The sequence below is a fragment of the Hyperoodon ampullatus genome (assembly GCF_949752795.1).
Source record: "Hyperoodon ampullatus genome assembly, chromosome: 19".
NCBI classification, from domain to species: domain Eukaryota; kingdom Metazoa; phylum Chordata; class Mammalia; order Artiodactyla; family Ziphiidae; genus Hyperoodon; species Hyperoodon ampullatus.
This window is the reverse complement of record NC_136932.1, coordinates 45,806,026-45,821,428: the sequence shown is the minus strand read 5'-3', so window position 1 is coordinate 45,821,428 and position 15,403 is coordinate 45,806,026. Positions and strand designations below refer to the sequence as shown.

Genomic DNA, 15,403 nt, shown 5'->3' with positions numbered 1-15,403 from the left:
TGGCTGCCACCAAGTGGCCATATTTGAGAATTGCTGTTTTCCACTGGTGCATGGGCTGTCTGCAGGATTATTTCAAAAGAGAAAAATCAAGTTCACATTCAGGTATATAGTGCTGCGCTCTCTAGGTTAAATGCATGAGACCGAACGGTTTATGAGAGCCTCAATACTACCAAATGCTTTTCAATGAAGGAAATACTCCTGTCCATCTCTGTGGACACACTTTTAGCAGCTGTCAAATGCACACAAATGTGAGGTTGTACCAGTGTCACAGTTTTTTGAGTATTGGTGATACATTAACAGCAGCCCAGGAAAATGGATGGTTCCTCACCTTCCATAAGGCCTTCTGCTTAATCACCCCCGCCTTCCCCTAACCCAACAGCTGTGGGAAAGGGGCCATCTAACAGAAACGGACGGAATGAATGCCGGGCAAGGAGCAGGAAAAGCAGAGCACACCTGAGTTTGGTGGGAGGGGCTCGAAGGGCACTTATCCTCAGGAGAACTAGAAACCTGGCCGAGTCTGAAGGCCCACTTGGGGGTTTCCTGACCACCATCCCCAAGTATTAAAATGATGCTCACATTCATTACTTGCTAAGACACCACAGACAGATCTCAGGGGCTTCAGTCTCCCCATCTGTAAAACTGGGACCATGATCCTCTGTCTACCCCAGGAAGGCAATCGGAGACCACCATCCTGCCTGCACCAGGTTGTGACTCACCTTCAAGCTTCTTCTTTTGACCGACTGGAGCACGCGGCGGTTAGGAGGGTGCTTCTTGTGGATTCGGTTCAGGAAGTCCACTTTGACAACGTGCTGTGAAATGGTGTCCTGGAAACGGTCAAACACCTGGCACCGATTGCTCAGCGTCATGTTCTTCTGGTTCAGCTAGGGACAGAGCAGACACACTCCTGCAGTGAAGTTCAGAATGCATCCCCCTCCCAATTAACTCTAGTCTCTACTTTTAAAAAAGAGGAAGCCCTGGGCCAAATGGGCTCCTTCTGTCAGGTGCTGGTATGTCAACACTCCCGTCAGAGGGCCAGGGAACATGGCTGAGACGTTCTCCCTTAACCCTGCCCAGTCCAGCCTAGTTCCTACTCCCTGGGGAGGCTTGAGGGGTACAAGAATAGGGAATTAGCCAAGAAGTGCCCTTCCAAATTCAGCCTCTGACAGTCGTCTATCCAGCATATAGGGTTCAGAGGAGATGCAGGCCTTGGCCCTAGAGCACTCCAGACTCCCCTCCTAGCAAGGGATTTTCTCCCACCAGAAGCAAGACTGTTTCCTGTATGGGAGCTTGGCTGACAGGTGAGATCAGCACCAGAATACTGTGTCTCCTGCCCTCCTCCTCCTCCACGGTACTAGGGAACATTAGTGAACCCATCTGGATACCAGAGCCTTGCTCTACAGCAGGCAGAAAACCTTGGACTGCTCTCAGAGGCCATAAGGAGGGAAGAAAAGTTTGTGCAGCTGCATAGAGAAGGCATAAAGAAACGATGCCTCTTTTCCTCTTCTACATCTGGTCCCCTACACATTAACTAAAAGAAAAGGGGACTTCCTTGGTGGTCCAGTGGTTAAGAACCCGCCTTCCAATGTAGGGGACGCGGGTTCCATCCCTGGTGGGGGAACTAAGATCCCACATGCCACGGGGCAACTAAGCCTGTGCACTCTAGAGCCAGCCTGCCACAACTAAGACCCGATGCAGCCAAATAAATAAATGTTAAAAAAAAAAAAAAAAGATCTATGTGGCAGCTTCCTACCTAGTACATTAGGAAAAACCCCTAAGTGGCTAATAAAAAGTCACCCAATTAATAATTTCTCATCTGCTGGAAAGCTGCTCTTACAGATTCATATTTGGGTTGACTGCTCATGGTTGGTTTTTTCTGGTTCAGCAAGAGGCAAAACAAGACCACTGAGCCTCGCAGAGAGGCTTCCTCCTACGTAAACTTTTCTGAGTGGCATTAGTCAAATGAAGAGGGCCAAACAAACCTTTTCTCCCTACGTTCAAGTCTATAACTGAAGTTCCTCTCGGTGCAAAGTGGACAGCACACCATCACGCTGAAGGCAAGCAGTCATCCCATGGTTATCATCATCTGATGGACAATGCCTTAAGCAATTACCCTTTAATTTGGAAAGGCTGCTCTTATAAGGGAGCTGCTCTGCCTGAGGCCCTCTCCCATTCAACCTTCTGAGTGACCGTGCCTATCAGGAAATGTCCTAAACCTCTTTTGGAGATAGCAAATTACAGTTCTATTCTAGCCTCAGGAAGCAGTCTGGAAAATGTAACCAAACCTCCTGGGAGATAAGATAATAGCACCCTCATACCATTCATTCATTCATTCAACAACTTACTTACTGAACACCCATTATGGGCCATGACAAGGTCTTTGTAAAGAAAGAAGAGAAGGGCAAGAGCCTCATTTGGTGTGTAGGACACATAAGGTGTTCAATAAGTGGTTGACTGTCTGGAATACCGTTATCTGTGTCAATTCTTCAGTTCTCCAAAGTTACTGGGTAGTTAACTGCCAGTGCTACGAGAATAAATATTTTAGAATTTTCTTAGTTTGTTCCCTCTAAAAACAAGGAGCAAGAAGAATGGAAGAGCATTTATTTGCATAAGGTTGGGTCTAATGCACTCCCCCTTTTAGGGCTGTAAAACCAACTGCTTAATTCATTACAGAGGAAATTATTCACGAACAGCCAAGCGCTAGTGGGTTAAGTCTGTCCGTGCGACTGAAACAAGGCATTGTGGGAAAAGGCTAAATGCACAGCTGAGGCATGTCAGAGTAATCAGAACTGAGCAGGATGGTTTGCAGAAACCCGTGTCTGAGAGACCAAAGTGAACTCTGGTACAAAGCTGACTACACTAGGCTTCCCACTGAATCAGTCCATGCCCCAGCTGTGCCCACAGAGGACTGAAGGACACTGCTGTGCTTACCACCACATGTTCGATGTGATTCGGACACATCCATCTGCCCAGGGGCATGGCAGTGAGCGGTGGCTCGAGGCAGTCCATGTGGAACAGGAGGGGGCAATAGTCACACTGGATAAGAGGGGCCACGCGACAACTCCTGCAAAAAAGAGATACAGGCCATTTTTATGGCAAGGTGGGAGAATTCAAACCAACTCTGCACCGTGGAACAGCTGGCCTTCCTTAATCCTAACAATGTGCTCCCACACCCTCCTCCCCAATAATCCCGTTACATTCGCCATTAGGAAGATGGATGAAGTTGGGGGCTACCACCAGGCTCCTCATTATCCTCTCTTCTAAGAGGAATGTAGAGAAGTGAATTTTTTTGGCGTAGAGCTAAAGTGGTTGTCACAGCAGGAATGATCAATGCTTGGCACCCACTGGGGGAAGACAGCCAACCCTGCTCTGATCTTTCTACTCCTTAAAAGAAAGCAACTACCTCAGTTTAAAAACAAACAAAAAAAACACCAGCAGCCTTTCCAGAGCCTGATACTCCAAGAGGAAAAGATTTCTCTTCCACATGAAGCACTCAGCAAAACTGACAACTAGAGAGTTGTGCTGGAAAAATGATTTTGTAATGTATTCGTGTAAGCATAGATCAAGGGAGGGCACGTAAGCTAATGCCAATTATGATTTGTAACTACGATACTCAGTGAGTCCTTAAGCTATTCTGGAGACACAGTTTGGGCGTGGCTCAGAGTTCTGCTGCTTTACTATCTGGTTCCCTATAGCTTTTGCTGTGGAACATTTCTTTTTGATAGCTATTTTCTCCTGCTATCCTGCCCTTCTAACACATCCAAGTCCAGCTTCAGTAACTGAAGCAGCTGGTTCCTGTCACTGAGGAGATCCTATTTGAAGGGAACCAGCGTCCCAGGGAAGCTACAACTGGGGCAGACTAGAGGCTTTTGGAAGTCATCCAGTCTGATGCATACCAGCTAGTATGGATATTTGTACTACTTTAAAATTCATCTTTAGTGCTTTAAAAATCATTTGCCTTTTCCAGGGATGTGTGTCTCTGCTGGCCACAGTTCTTCCTGCTAGCCAGTCTAAATATCTCATGCTTCATTTTAAGTCCAACTCCTCTCGTTCTAGCCTCTATAAACACGGTTTACAGTACTTCTGCACCGTGATTCTTCAAGAATTCTTTGTTACAACATTCAAGGCTCTGGTCAATTAGTCACTCAGTCTCTCTGTACTCATACCATCAGAATATGGGTTATCTATATTTAACACACATGGTTTGGAAGAGACAATAGAAGAGAGAAAAACATTTGCTAAATATGAGGAAGAGCCTCTTGCTATGGAAGAAAAATACCTGTTACACGTGAAACAGACTTTGACTGGTAAGGGAACAAGACCATTGTGATCTAACTCATGCTGTGTCTTCTTAACGTTTTTCCCTGTGGTTTCCTCCTTTCTTCTCCTCTTGCTAGAACCTAGAAGAGAAATTGGTGGTGTTGAATTTTCCCTGATGGAGAGTTCCTAGTTTGGGATATGGAAACAACAGTAAGTGCGAGGAACAGGTCTTAGTAAAAGCATGTGTCATGGCCTGGACATGCATCTCTTTCTGAAGCCCCCTGGGCTGGTTTCAAGTGAGAAAAAGAATGAGAAAGGAGGAAAAGGGAGATATAAGTCAGAACTAAGATCACAAGTCACTTGCTCTATGGCAGAAACACATCTAAATGTTTTGCAGACAAGAAGTGGTCAGAAACCTAGGTTAGATATTGGTGACTTAAGAAATAGAAATGCCCAGGTCAAATGGTCAATAAAGACTGTTCTGTGAAGGCGGCTGAGGAAAAGAGTATAATTTTACTGCATTTTTATAGAAAGTAGAAAAGCTTTGAGTCTGTATGCATCCTACTGACCAGCAGGTTTCTTAAGCCTGCCAATTTCACTTTCTCTGGGAAGAAAATAAGATCTAGATGCTTTGTGGTATCAAGTAGAAGCCATGAGTTGATTTTTAAAAAAAAGGGAATGGAGGGCAATTTATAATATCCATCAAACTACAAGTGCATAGTTTAAAAACAATATAAATGCATAGTTTTGACCCAGCAATTCTAGTATTAGTAATTTATCCTACTTATCCTACCGATACACTCACATGTATACACTCACATGTATACAATGACGTATTTACAAAATTATTTGTTGAAACAGTATCTGTGGTGACACCTGAAGCACAACCAGAATTTCCATTTATAGGAAATTGGTTAAATAAATTATGGTACATCTATATAAAGAAATTCTAGGAGATACATAAGAACCAAACAGTGGTTATCTGTAAGGGGTAGGAATGTAGAAACTAGGCAAATGGCAGACAGGGATGGGTGTGAAATTTTTCATTGTAACCCTTTTTTTTTTTTTTTGATTTTTGAACTATGTGTATGTATTACCTTTTTTGTTTTTTAAAGTGATACTGGGAAGGGTGGAAAACAGAAAACTGAGTAAGCATTGTAAACCTGCAAAGATCTCGAACCAAGAACAGGAACCTGAGACAGTGGCTACAGGGACAGTGACCTCACAGGCTGCACAGCCCTTTGGTTGGACAAGTGTCCTTTGGGGAAGCCAGGGTAGGGGAGAGGATATGACAGTCTGGCTAACCTGGTAGTGCAGTGGTACAAGTCAGTTCATTGGGCAACTGAAATTGGGTGGGGTTCCGCTCCATGGCGGCAGCAATCAGCAGCTCAAAGGGGCGCCTTAGCTGGGGCTGCACGTAGTCCGGCTCTGCTGCCACTGGCTCCTCATCCACGTCGATGATGTCCTCGTCGACATCATTCTGCTCAGAGGTGGGGGTCTCTGTGCTGGCATTGGATGTGGGCGTGCCAGGCCGGCTGGCTCTCCTTTCTAGGATCCGGGCGTGGGCAATGGCCTTGAGTTCAGTTTTGCTAGCTGATCTGTCCAACAAGTCAGTGTCGCTGCTGGGGGATGTAGTCCGTTTCCCAGATTTGTCCACCAGTCCATTGACGTGGCCCAGCTCCTTTTTCTGCTCTCGTTTCTGTGCAAATAAACAGGTGGGCCCATCATACAAAGTGACACAAAATAGAAAGAGATGGATGCTACAAAGTCCTGCTAGACCACTAACCAAAATTACGGAAGTCTCTAATATCAGAGACTCATCCACCTGGATGGGGACTTGGAACACTGGTCTGTTAAAGTTGACAAAACTATAGCTGAACTAAACTAAAGCTGGCAAAACCACTGCAGCAGGGAATCACCAAAAAGTACAAAAGTTAGAAACAATTTTACAAACCACACATCATATGATACACAGTATCTGTACACGAGGTGGCGGGGGGGCGGTAAAGGGATAAAACGTTAATTCAGTGAGAATAAACTTAGACTAAGTGAGGACAGTGAGAATAACGTAGAGAGTCAAGGAGAGCACTGTTGTTTGCCTCGGAGTGCCCTGAATGGTTTTAAGAACTTTGCTCAAAATACGGAAAAACCTGCAGAAGCAAAGGTAAAAAGTAAAACAGGCAAGCAGAGCTCCCTGTCTAGGGAGGTTGGGTGCTAACTTGCAAGGCAGCCACACCACAAGGTGGAAGGGTGGTGTGTGGAGGGCAGTGATCCAGCAATCATGGCATCCAAGAATGGTGGCTTTCAATGTCTCAAGTTTAACTAGAACTCTGACAGTGACACTTTTTGAATGGAAAGGTGGGGACATGGAAAAAGATTAAGTGTACAGAGTAGGACTGAGTGACTGATAATACATTTTCCTCCAGGGCTCCAAATAGAGTGGTCAAATGAAGGTTTAGCACTGGTCTCCAGTCAGGAGACCTGGGATCTTGTCTCAGTTCTGCCACTGATTCCCTATGACCTTAGGTGACTCAGGCCGGAGGGCAGGAATTTCTCTATGTGTAAAGTGAGACTAGTAAGACTTTTCTTCTCCTCCTCTCAGGGATACGGTAGAGATAAAGAGCATCACATATATGAAAGGGATGGCTCTGAGTTGGGGGAAGATCTAGCCTCCACTAGGAATAAGACCTGAACATCAGAGGTTGATGAGGCCCACAGGATGTATCATTTCAATCCACTTCACTGTAACTGCAGGAGGCCAGAGGGCTGTAGAGGTGATGGTGCAAAAGGCAGTTTTGGCACTGGTAGGCATAGAGGTCCATCTGAGAGCAGGTCAGAGTGGCATTTCAGGAAAAGCACACTCTGTAGAAAAAGGCATACTATAATATAATCCCCAGAAAGTAGCTCTGTTTCCAGAAAATTGATGAAGAAGTAATAGGGCTTTGGAGCGAAACAGAATTTGGTTCAAATCTTGGCTGTGTCCATTCCTTTGAGTACTTGGGTAAGTTCTACAATTGTGAACCTCAGTTTCTTCCTTTTAAAAAGGGAGAGGAAAAAAAAAAAAAGGAGAATATACCACCAGTACCCATAGTTGGCTGTATGGGCTAAATGAGATAACACATGTAAAAACCCAGCTATGATGAGCACTAAAACAATGTTAGTTCTTCTTCTTCACCCTCTCTTCCTGGCTTCATCTCTTCCACCACAGCTGTTCCCAACCCTTTCAAGTCCAGCTTCTTTGAGTGGCAAGTTTCTGAAAGGCCTCCTGGCTGGCAGGTGCCTCTAACTGGCCCCACTCTAATCTAGCTGGGGACACACAGGTAGAGATCTTGGGAGGAGGACAAGCTGGAGGACACCCTGGTTTGTGGACTTCAAGAGATATTAAACTACAGCTGTGGTTAGGTGGTTGACTTGGCCTTGGCTTGCTTTAATAAGAACCCTATGCACACATTGAAGAATAAGGTCTGCCTAATTGTTTACCTTCTTCTTAAAGGCTGAAGACTGTGACGCACATAAACCACAATCTCTGAATCATCTCATCCTGTTTCTGTAACCAAGGAAGTAATCATTCACTGTGACATCATGTTGAGGGGCCAGGAAAAGAGGTGACGTCATAACAAAGGAAAGTTGCTTGGTGTATAATTAGTGTGGGGTGGAGGGTAGGGAGTGGTTTACAATTCACAGTCAGATTCGAATCCACAGCCTATAATTTGAGGATTGGGTCTCTCATAATCTGGGTGGAAGCACACCTACTTCCTTTTTTGATAAGGGAGCATTTAGCTTTCGTACCCCACAGAAGTTCTCAAAGTAGAAAATTATGTTCTCGAAGCCAGTACTGAATTATCAAAGCTGAGGGAAGGGGAGCTAAAGAAAGGTTAGGCAACCTGGGGTACAAGTGGGTCCAAGCCCTCTCCACCCCACACACCTGGCCAAGCTTCTGGATACCAGCAACTTATTTGCCTTGGGGTGAGGGGAATCCTTTTTCTATCAAGCTGGAGAAGCGCCTTCCTCTTCAGCCTCTTTCAGCCCCTGGATATGGCGGCCACATTCAGGCCACTTATCAGGAGGTCTACAAGGAGATCAGACTACTCCTGTCACTAGTGAATGAACATGGCTCAGTAAATTAACACACCTTTTCTGCCCATTTCAGCAGCCCATGTTTGGATTTTAGGCCCTACTGGATTCTAAACAGTCACCATGGGGAGTGTGAGGGTGATTCCAGGGCTGGAAGAGACAAGAAGAAGGGACAAAAATGCCTTCAGGGCCAAGCCGTCTTAGCTCTAGAATATCAGTGCTCTAGATCTGGCATCCTGAGCAAAGCCTTCAGAAAGCAGCATTATTACCTTTCGGCGAACAGTGCACCGGTGACACATCCACTCCCCAGGAGGCAACATCTCTTCGCTCAGTGGAGGGTTACTGTGGGGAAAAGACAAGGGCAAGACTAAGTAACTAACCCTTTAATGCAGCAGGGAAAAGCCTAACTAGGTCTGACACAAAGCTGCGTGTCCCTCAACTCCTATTCTGGCCACTCCTGCAGCACTGCTTGGGTTCTCTTACCCTTCAAAATGCTTACTTGGCATCATTTACAATAACCTAAGGAGTAAGCATCCCTTCCCATATCTTAGAAAGAGAAGCCAAATCCAAAGCTGTTAACACTGGGCTTACAGGGAAAGATATAATGAACTAGTTTGGAGCCTTGAAGAGTCACTCCCAAACTCTGCACCATGCTAATAAAATCACTGAGAGAGAGGTCCTCCACCATCTTTTTAAAGCCTGCCAGTTTAAGTCCAAGATCTTCCATCTGCTGTTCAAAGCCCTCTGTAAAATGGTCTCCTTCCATCTTCCCAGGCCCCTTTCGGGTTCTTTTTCTCCTAGTTAAACTGAAGACTTGCTATTTCTTCCTCTAGAACTCTTCCCCTTGAAAGCTATGCCTACCAAAACCCTAGTCATCCTGTAAGGCCTGCTTTAATCAGCCTATGGTAGATTAAAGATGCCTACAATTTTTTTGCTACTTCTTCCACCCAGAAGTAGTCCATTTCCTTCCTCTTGAATTGAGCTTGTCTTGTGACTTTTTTTTTTTTTTTTTTTGCCACAGCTAGTGGCCAATGGGATCCTAGTTCCCTGACCAGGGATTGAACCTGCGCCCTCAGCAGTGAAACTGTGGAGTCCTAACCACTGGACCGCCAGGGAATTCCCTCTTGTGAGTTGTTTTGACCAACAGAATGCAGCAGAGGTGACAATGCTGTAACTTCCATGGCTGGGTCTGAAGAGACCTGCAGATTCCATTTTTACATGCTTGCAATGTTTCATCTCAGAGCCCTGCTCTCATGCTGAGAGGTCACATGGAGGAGACTTGAGGCACTCCAGTTAACTCCAAGCCAACAGCTAGCACAAACTACTGCTATGTGACTGAGTCATCCTGGTTCATGCCAGCTCAGTTGAGCCTCCAAATAACTGCAGTCCAGATAACAATGTGTACAGAAAAACCACCCAGCTGAGCCTAGTCAACATGCAGATTTGTGAGAGACAATAACTAGCGTCTATTTTAAGCCACTGAGTTTTGGGGTAGTTTGTTATTCAGCAATAGATAACTGAGCACACAGCTCCTCCATGTGCTCTTCCCAGATTACTCAGACATCCGTCTTCAGCTCTCCCTTGTGTGACAATTCTCTTACTTCTTTTATTAGAGGAACCAAGACAAGGACGGGATCTCTTCCCTCTTTGTATTTTTATAATATAGAGGTTGTACACACAGTAGTCACTCAGTAACTCAACACTGAATCAACATTACAGCTGTGTAGGGCTGGCCTCACTGCTCCTCCAGATCACTGATTTCCATTAAGGTGACACCAAGAACCATATGGAATTTTATTAAATTCTTAGGAGGGTCACATTTATAATGTCTATAAAGCAGTAGTTCTCAAAGTGTGGTCCCCAGACCAGCAGCATCAGCATCATCTGAGAACTTAATAGAAATGCAAATTCTGTTCGATAAGATATATGCTCCCCAATGTTCACAGCAGCACCATCTACAATAGCCAAGACATGGAAGCAACCTAAATGTTCATCGACAGGTGAATGGATAAAGAAAATGTGATATATATATACAATGGAATATTACTCAGCCATAAAAAAGAATGAAATAATGCCATTTGCAGCTAAGTGAAGTAAGTCAGACAGAGAAAGACAAATATCCTATATCACTTACATGTGGAATCTAAAAAAAATGATACAAATGAACTCACTTAAAAGATAGAAAAAGACTTAACAGACATAGAAGACCAATTTATGGTTACTAAAGGGCATAGCATAGGGGGATGAGGGGTAGGGGAAGATAAATTAGGAGTCTGGGATTAAAATATACACAGTACTATATATAAAACAGGTAAACAACAAGGACCTACTGTATAGCCCAGGGAACTATACTCAACATCTTGTAATAACCTATAATGGAAAAGAATCTGAAAAAGAATATGTGTGTGTGTGTGTGTATCCACATGTATAACTGAATCACTTTGCTGTACACTTGAAACTAACACATTGTAAATTAACTATATTTCAATTAAAAAAAAAAAAAAGAAGAAATGCAAATTCTGAGACCCCACTCCAGGCCTACTGAATTAGAAATTCTGGGAGTGGGGCTCAGCAATTCATGTTTAACAAGTTCTCCTGGTGATTCTGCTCAATACCAAAGTTTGAAAACCACTGCTATACAGAATAAGGCTACATCTATGCTTAAGAAATGCCTACATTTGGTTCCTGGGAGTCACCTACTTGGAATGGTATGGAGGAAATTTTTTTTTCAAAATACTTGAGAAATGCTAAAAAAAATTATTTTTTTATATATACATATATGGACTATGAATATATAAGGACTCTCCCTTAAGTCCCAGGCCTTAATGCTAGGCTGCTTTACCGTTTCTACCTAAAACAGCACTTGGCTTGACAAATTTTCCTAGCTCCTACTTTGCCAATGCATCCCTGGAGCCCTGAGCATACATGTCAGGATGTCCACCAAGCCCTCACAGCTCATTGCTTCCTATCCTCTGTTTCCTTGGTGGAATCTCAGGAGGATCCTTACCAGGAAGCATAAAACTGGAGGCACATTGGCCTACTGGGACAGGTCTTCAAGCCCTGGAGGACCACAAGTGAATGTCACCTGTAAAGTCTTCCCTAGGTCTCTCCAATATATTTCTGCATAGGCCATATCCAAACAAATGAAATGCATGCATGTAATTTGCAAAGGCCTGCAGACTCTGCTATGCTTCAGCAGCCGTCATATTAAAACTAATCCTGAAAAGGCTGCCATTTCTCATTCTGTTTTTCATCATTTCATCTGCCTACTGACTTTGTGTTTTGTACCAAGATACCCTACACCAAACATGTAAAGCACAGAAGGGTGAGGCAAGGTGGCAGTGGCTTAGATCTTTTACCAAGATGTGAATGGCCCCCTGGCCACCCTTCCTGCCTTCCTCAATCTATTTCCAACCCTGCTGGCAGAATAATTCTGCCACAATTCTGATCACATCAGTCTCCTTATTAAAAAGCCCTTCAATATTGCCCTTACCCCATCAGGACAAAGTTCAAGCTCCTCAGTACTGCAGGCCAGAACCCTGTCCCTTCCCCAGCTCCATCAGTCTGGTGGCTCCCTACACAGTCCACACTGTTTCTCAACCCTTTCTCTGCTCATTCTCATTCTCTGCTACCCACAACCACAAAAGCTGAGCCTCCCCCCACTCCTTCACCTGGTGAACGCCTTATCTTTTGGAGCTCAAGTCAGGCACTATCTCCGGGAAGACTCCTCTGACAGCCCCTGATTCCCTATAGCACTTCTGTGCCGTACTACAGTGAAATATTTATGTACCCGAATCTCCTTCTCTGCCTCATTTACCTCTGTATCTCTACACTCTGCATTATGCCTGGCACACAGTAGGTACTCAATAAAGCTTTAAAGAACTGGGGAACACTAAAAGAATGGGCTTCTAAGAAGTGAATGTAACCCCCTCTGCCCAAGTCATGAGGCAAGGCAATGTGGATGTGCAGACACTTGTTTTGGTGGTTAAATCACACATGAAATTACTTATGTTTTCAATAAGAAGACATCAAAGTCCATACTTGCAAGCTTGAACTTCATACCGTAACCTACTTAAACCCTCTTTAAACAATTTGATTTCTCATTTCTCTTTCTTTTTTTTTTTTAACACTTTATTGGAGTATAATTGCTTTACAATGGTGTGTTAGTTTCTGCTTTATAACAAAGTGAATCAGCTATACATATACATATATCCCCATATCTCTTCCCTCTTGCATCTCCCTCCCTCCCACCCTCCCTATCCCACCCCCCTAGGTGGTCACAAAGCACTGAGCTGATCTCCCTGTGCTATGAGGCTGCTTCCCACTAGCTATCTATTTTACGTTTGGTAGTGTATATATATGTCCATGCCACTCTCTCACTTTGTCCCAGCTTAGCCTTCCCCCTCCCCGTGTCCTCATCATTTCTCTTTCTTAACACAGGGGTAAAATGCTCAAAATCTGTATTAAGAGGCTCTCAAAAGTAGCTCCTGGTTGGTTTCTAAAGGATCACTTTCAGAGATACCACGTTGAAGAACAAACATTTCTCAGAATTGTAGATTATGGCCACAGGCTCCTCTTGTCTGCCCTAAAGTTCAGGCTGTGAGTTTAGGGAGCTGTGCAGGAAAGTCAGAGTGTTGTCTCCAGGATGAACACAGGACACAGAACATTTAAAAGAGTGAGGCCTTGTTGGGATTTTGCTGCTTTCTTAGAGACAGAACATGCATCTTGAAATAAATGTGAAAATATGGGGAGAGTTCCCTGGTGGCACAGTGGCTAAGAATCCACCTGCCAATGCCGGGGACGTGGGTTCGAGCCCTGGTCCGGGAAGATCCCACAGGCCACGGAGCAACTAAGCCCGTGCGCCACAACTACTGAGCCCGCGTGTCACAACTACTGAAGCCCGCGCACCTAGAGCCCATGCTCTGCAACAAGAAGCCTGCAATGAGAAGCCTGCGCACCGCAAGGAAGAGGAGCCCCCCGCCTGCCACAACTAGAGAAAACCCACACAGCAACGAAGGCCCAACACAGCCAAAAATTAGAAGGCAGTTTTTCAACTCAAACATCTAGAGGAAAAGGATTCATGAAATGACTCAAGGAAAGACAGGCTGCCATTGGGGTAATAAGCTCAGGAACTAGTTCTGGAAGATGTTGTTCTGCAAACAGACTAATTTTGTTCCATATGAGAAATACTGTCAACAGAGAAAGGATTCCAGGGAGAAAGGAGATTGTGCAGCCTCGGGGTACTCACATACACATCGTGAGGACTTCCCCACCTCACCCACCCATCTTAAAGCTCCTTCCCCGCCATGTTCTCATAAGTTAAGTATGAACTTCAAAACAATTATATGCATGCCAGAATCTTTAAATCATGATATGCCTGTCAAGAAAAACATGGCTCTGTTCCAGCTCCCTCTCATCCCCATATATCAATGAAGACAGGGTACTGAGAGCCATCCTCTACAAAAGGAAATCATTAAAAGTTAAAAGTCAGGTAGTGCTGAAATGATCAGTTTCTGCTGCTCAGCAGTAAAAACCATGAAAACACTGTAATGAGCCAGTGCTGCTTGTAAAGGCATCAGTATGCTTCCTAATCGCTAAAGCTTAGAAATAGCAGAGTGATAACTCATTTTACAACTAGTCTATTACAGTTCACAAAGTGTATTCACAGATGCTCTTACTTGATCTTCACCATCATACTGTGAAAATTAATTCTTGCTCCCATCATACAGGTATCTCTAAACGGACTTATCGAAAGCCATGGAGTCAGAAAGCAGAATTAGAACCAAAATCAGCTTCCTGGTTCTTCCAAATCTTGAGCCCAATCTGATTTCTAGGTAGTTCTCTTATTTCTAGGGAACACGGTGGAATATCCACAACAGTATCTTCCTCAACCACAGGGTTGAGCATTCCCCTCTCCTTTAGTCAATATTTATTGAGTTCCCACTGCTTACTAACCAATGCCACACTGGAGGTACCATGCTAGAGGAAGGACACAAAGCAAACAAGTTATGATCTAACCCATCAAGAAACATGGCCTTTAGGGAGAGAGGACCAGAGTCATTCACCCACTCAAGCATTTACTGGACACTATGTTATGCTAGGCAATGTGCTAAGTGGTGATATTTCAGAAATGGTCCTTGCTCTCAGGGATCATAATGTGAAAAGGACAGTTGGTAATGAGACTACATATAATCCACTACAAACTGATTCTGATTCTTGCCATACAGACCTATATGAAACTCAACAGCTCATGGATGCCAGACTCAACACAGAGCCTCAGAACTTTGGTCTTTTGGTACCTGAAGGTGACGGTGGCCTTTCCCCTACTCTTTCCACATCTCAACTGCTATTCAGCAAATGGTAATTAAGCCAGTGATCCTTTAAAGATGGTGAAGTTAAGGATCTTGAGGTGTTCACGAGGAGACTATAGTTTTAGAAGAAGGTATATTTCTGTATTTTGAAAACCTACCTGATGAAAGGAGGGTTCTGGGAGTGGAGACATTTCCCTGGGAACAGAGACTAAAGTCCACCTAGCACACAATATTATCTGAACCTTTAGATTCCTTCTGAGAACTGTCTACGTCCTGGGAAGGAAGGTGAGCCCTGGAAGAGTCATTTTCTGTATGTGAGCTGGCTTGTCTTGGAAAACTGGTAGCTCTTTAGCCAACAGGCCAAGGGCCTTTATTTTATTTTCTGATTTCAAAAGAATATGGCCTGCGGTGCTGCGAGACAGGCACCCTTCTCCACGGCAGAGAAGAGAGTGCCCTGTGAGCACGGCGCTCATGCAGAATATCTTCCCATCTTCACGGCTATGGATGTTTCCTTCCAGATCGTTTGTTACAAAGCCCTGGCCTGCAATTCCTGGCCAGAAAGTGACTGTTCACTGCTCTCCAACTTGTTATTTATTTTAACCGCTACCTGATCTTGAAGACACTGTTAGCTATAAAATAACTCATAACAACAGAGCTCTAAATCTTCAGAGATTGTACAACTGAAGAATATGCGTCTCAGAGTTTGGTGTGGCTCTCTGTGAGGGCTGAGAGGGCCTATAAACTGTTAACAGTAATATCTG

The 15,403-nt window shown here is 44.4% G+C and overlaps 1 protein-coding gene across 1 annotated transcript in view; it reads right to left on the bottom strand.

The window, feature by feature from the left end:
- PHF12 (PHD finger protein 12) overlaps nucleotides 1–15,403 on the bottom strand; it is a gene marked incomplete at its 3' end in the record, with an annotated part of 38,606 nt that overhangs the window by 8,900 nt on the left and 14,303 nt on the right. Inside the window, exons 3-7 of the mRNA XM_079725681.1 lie at nucleotides 8,601–8,673; nucleotides 5,563–5,956; nucleotides 4,277–4,397; nucleotides 2,929–3,061; nucleotides 717–881 (exon numbers count right to left, since the gene is read on the bottom strand). Coding sequence (XP_079581807.1) covers nucleotides 717–881; nucleotides 2,929–3,061; nucleotides 4,277–4,397; nucleotides 5,563–5,956; nucleotides 8,601–8,673 — 886 coding nt within the window. The remainder of the gene's footprint in view (nucleotides 1–716; nucleotides 882–2,928; nucleotides 3,062–4,276; nucleotides 4,398–5,562; nucleotides 5,957–8,600; nucleotides 8,674–15,403) is intronic.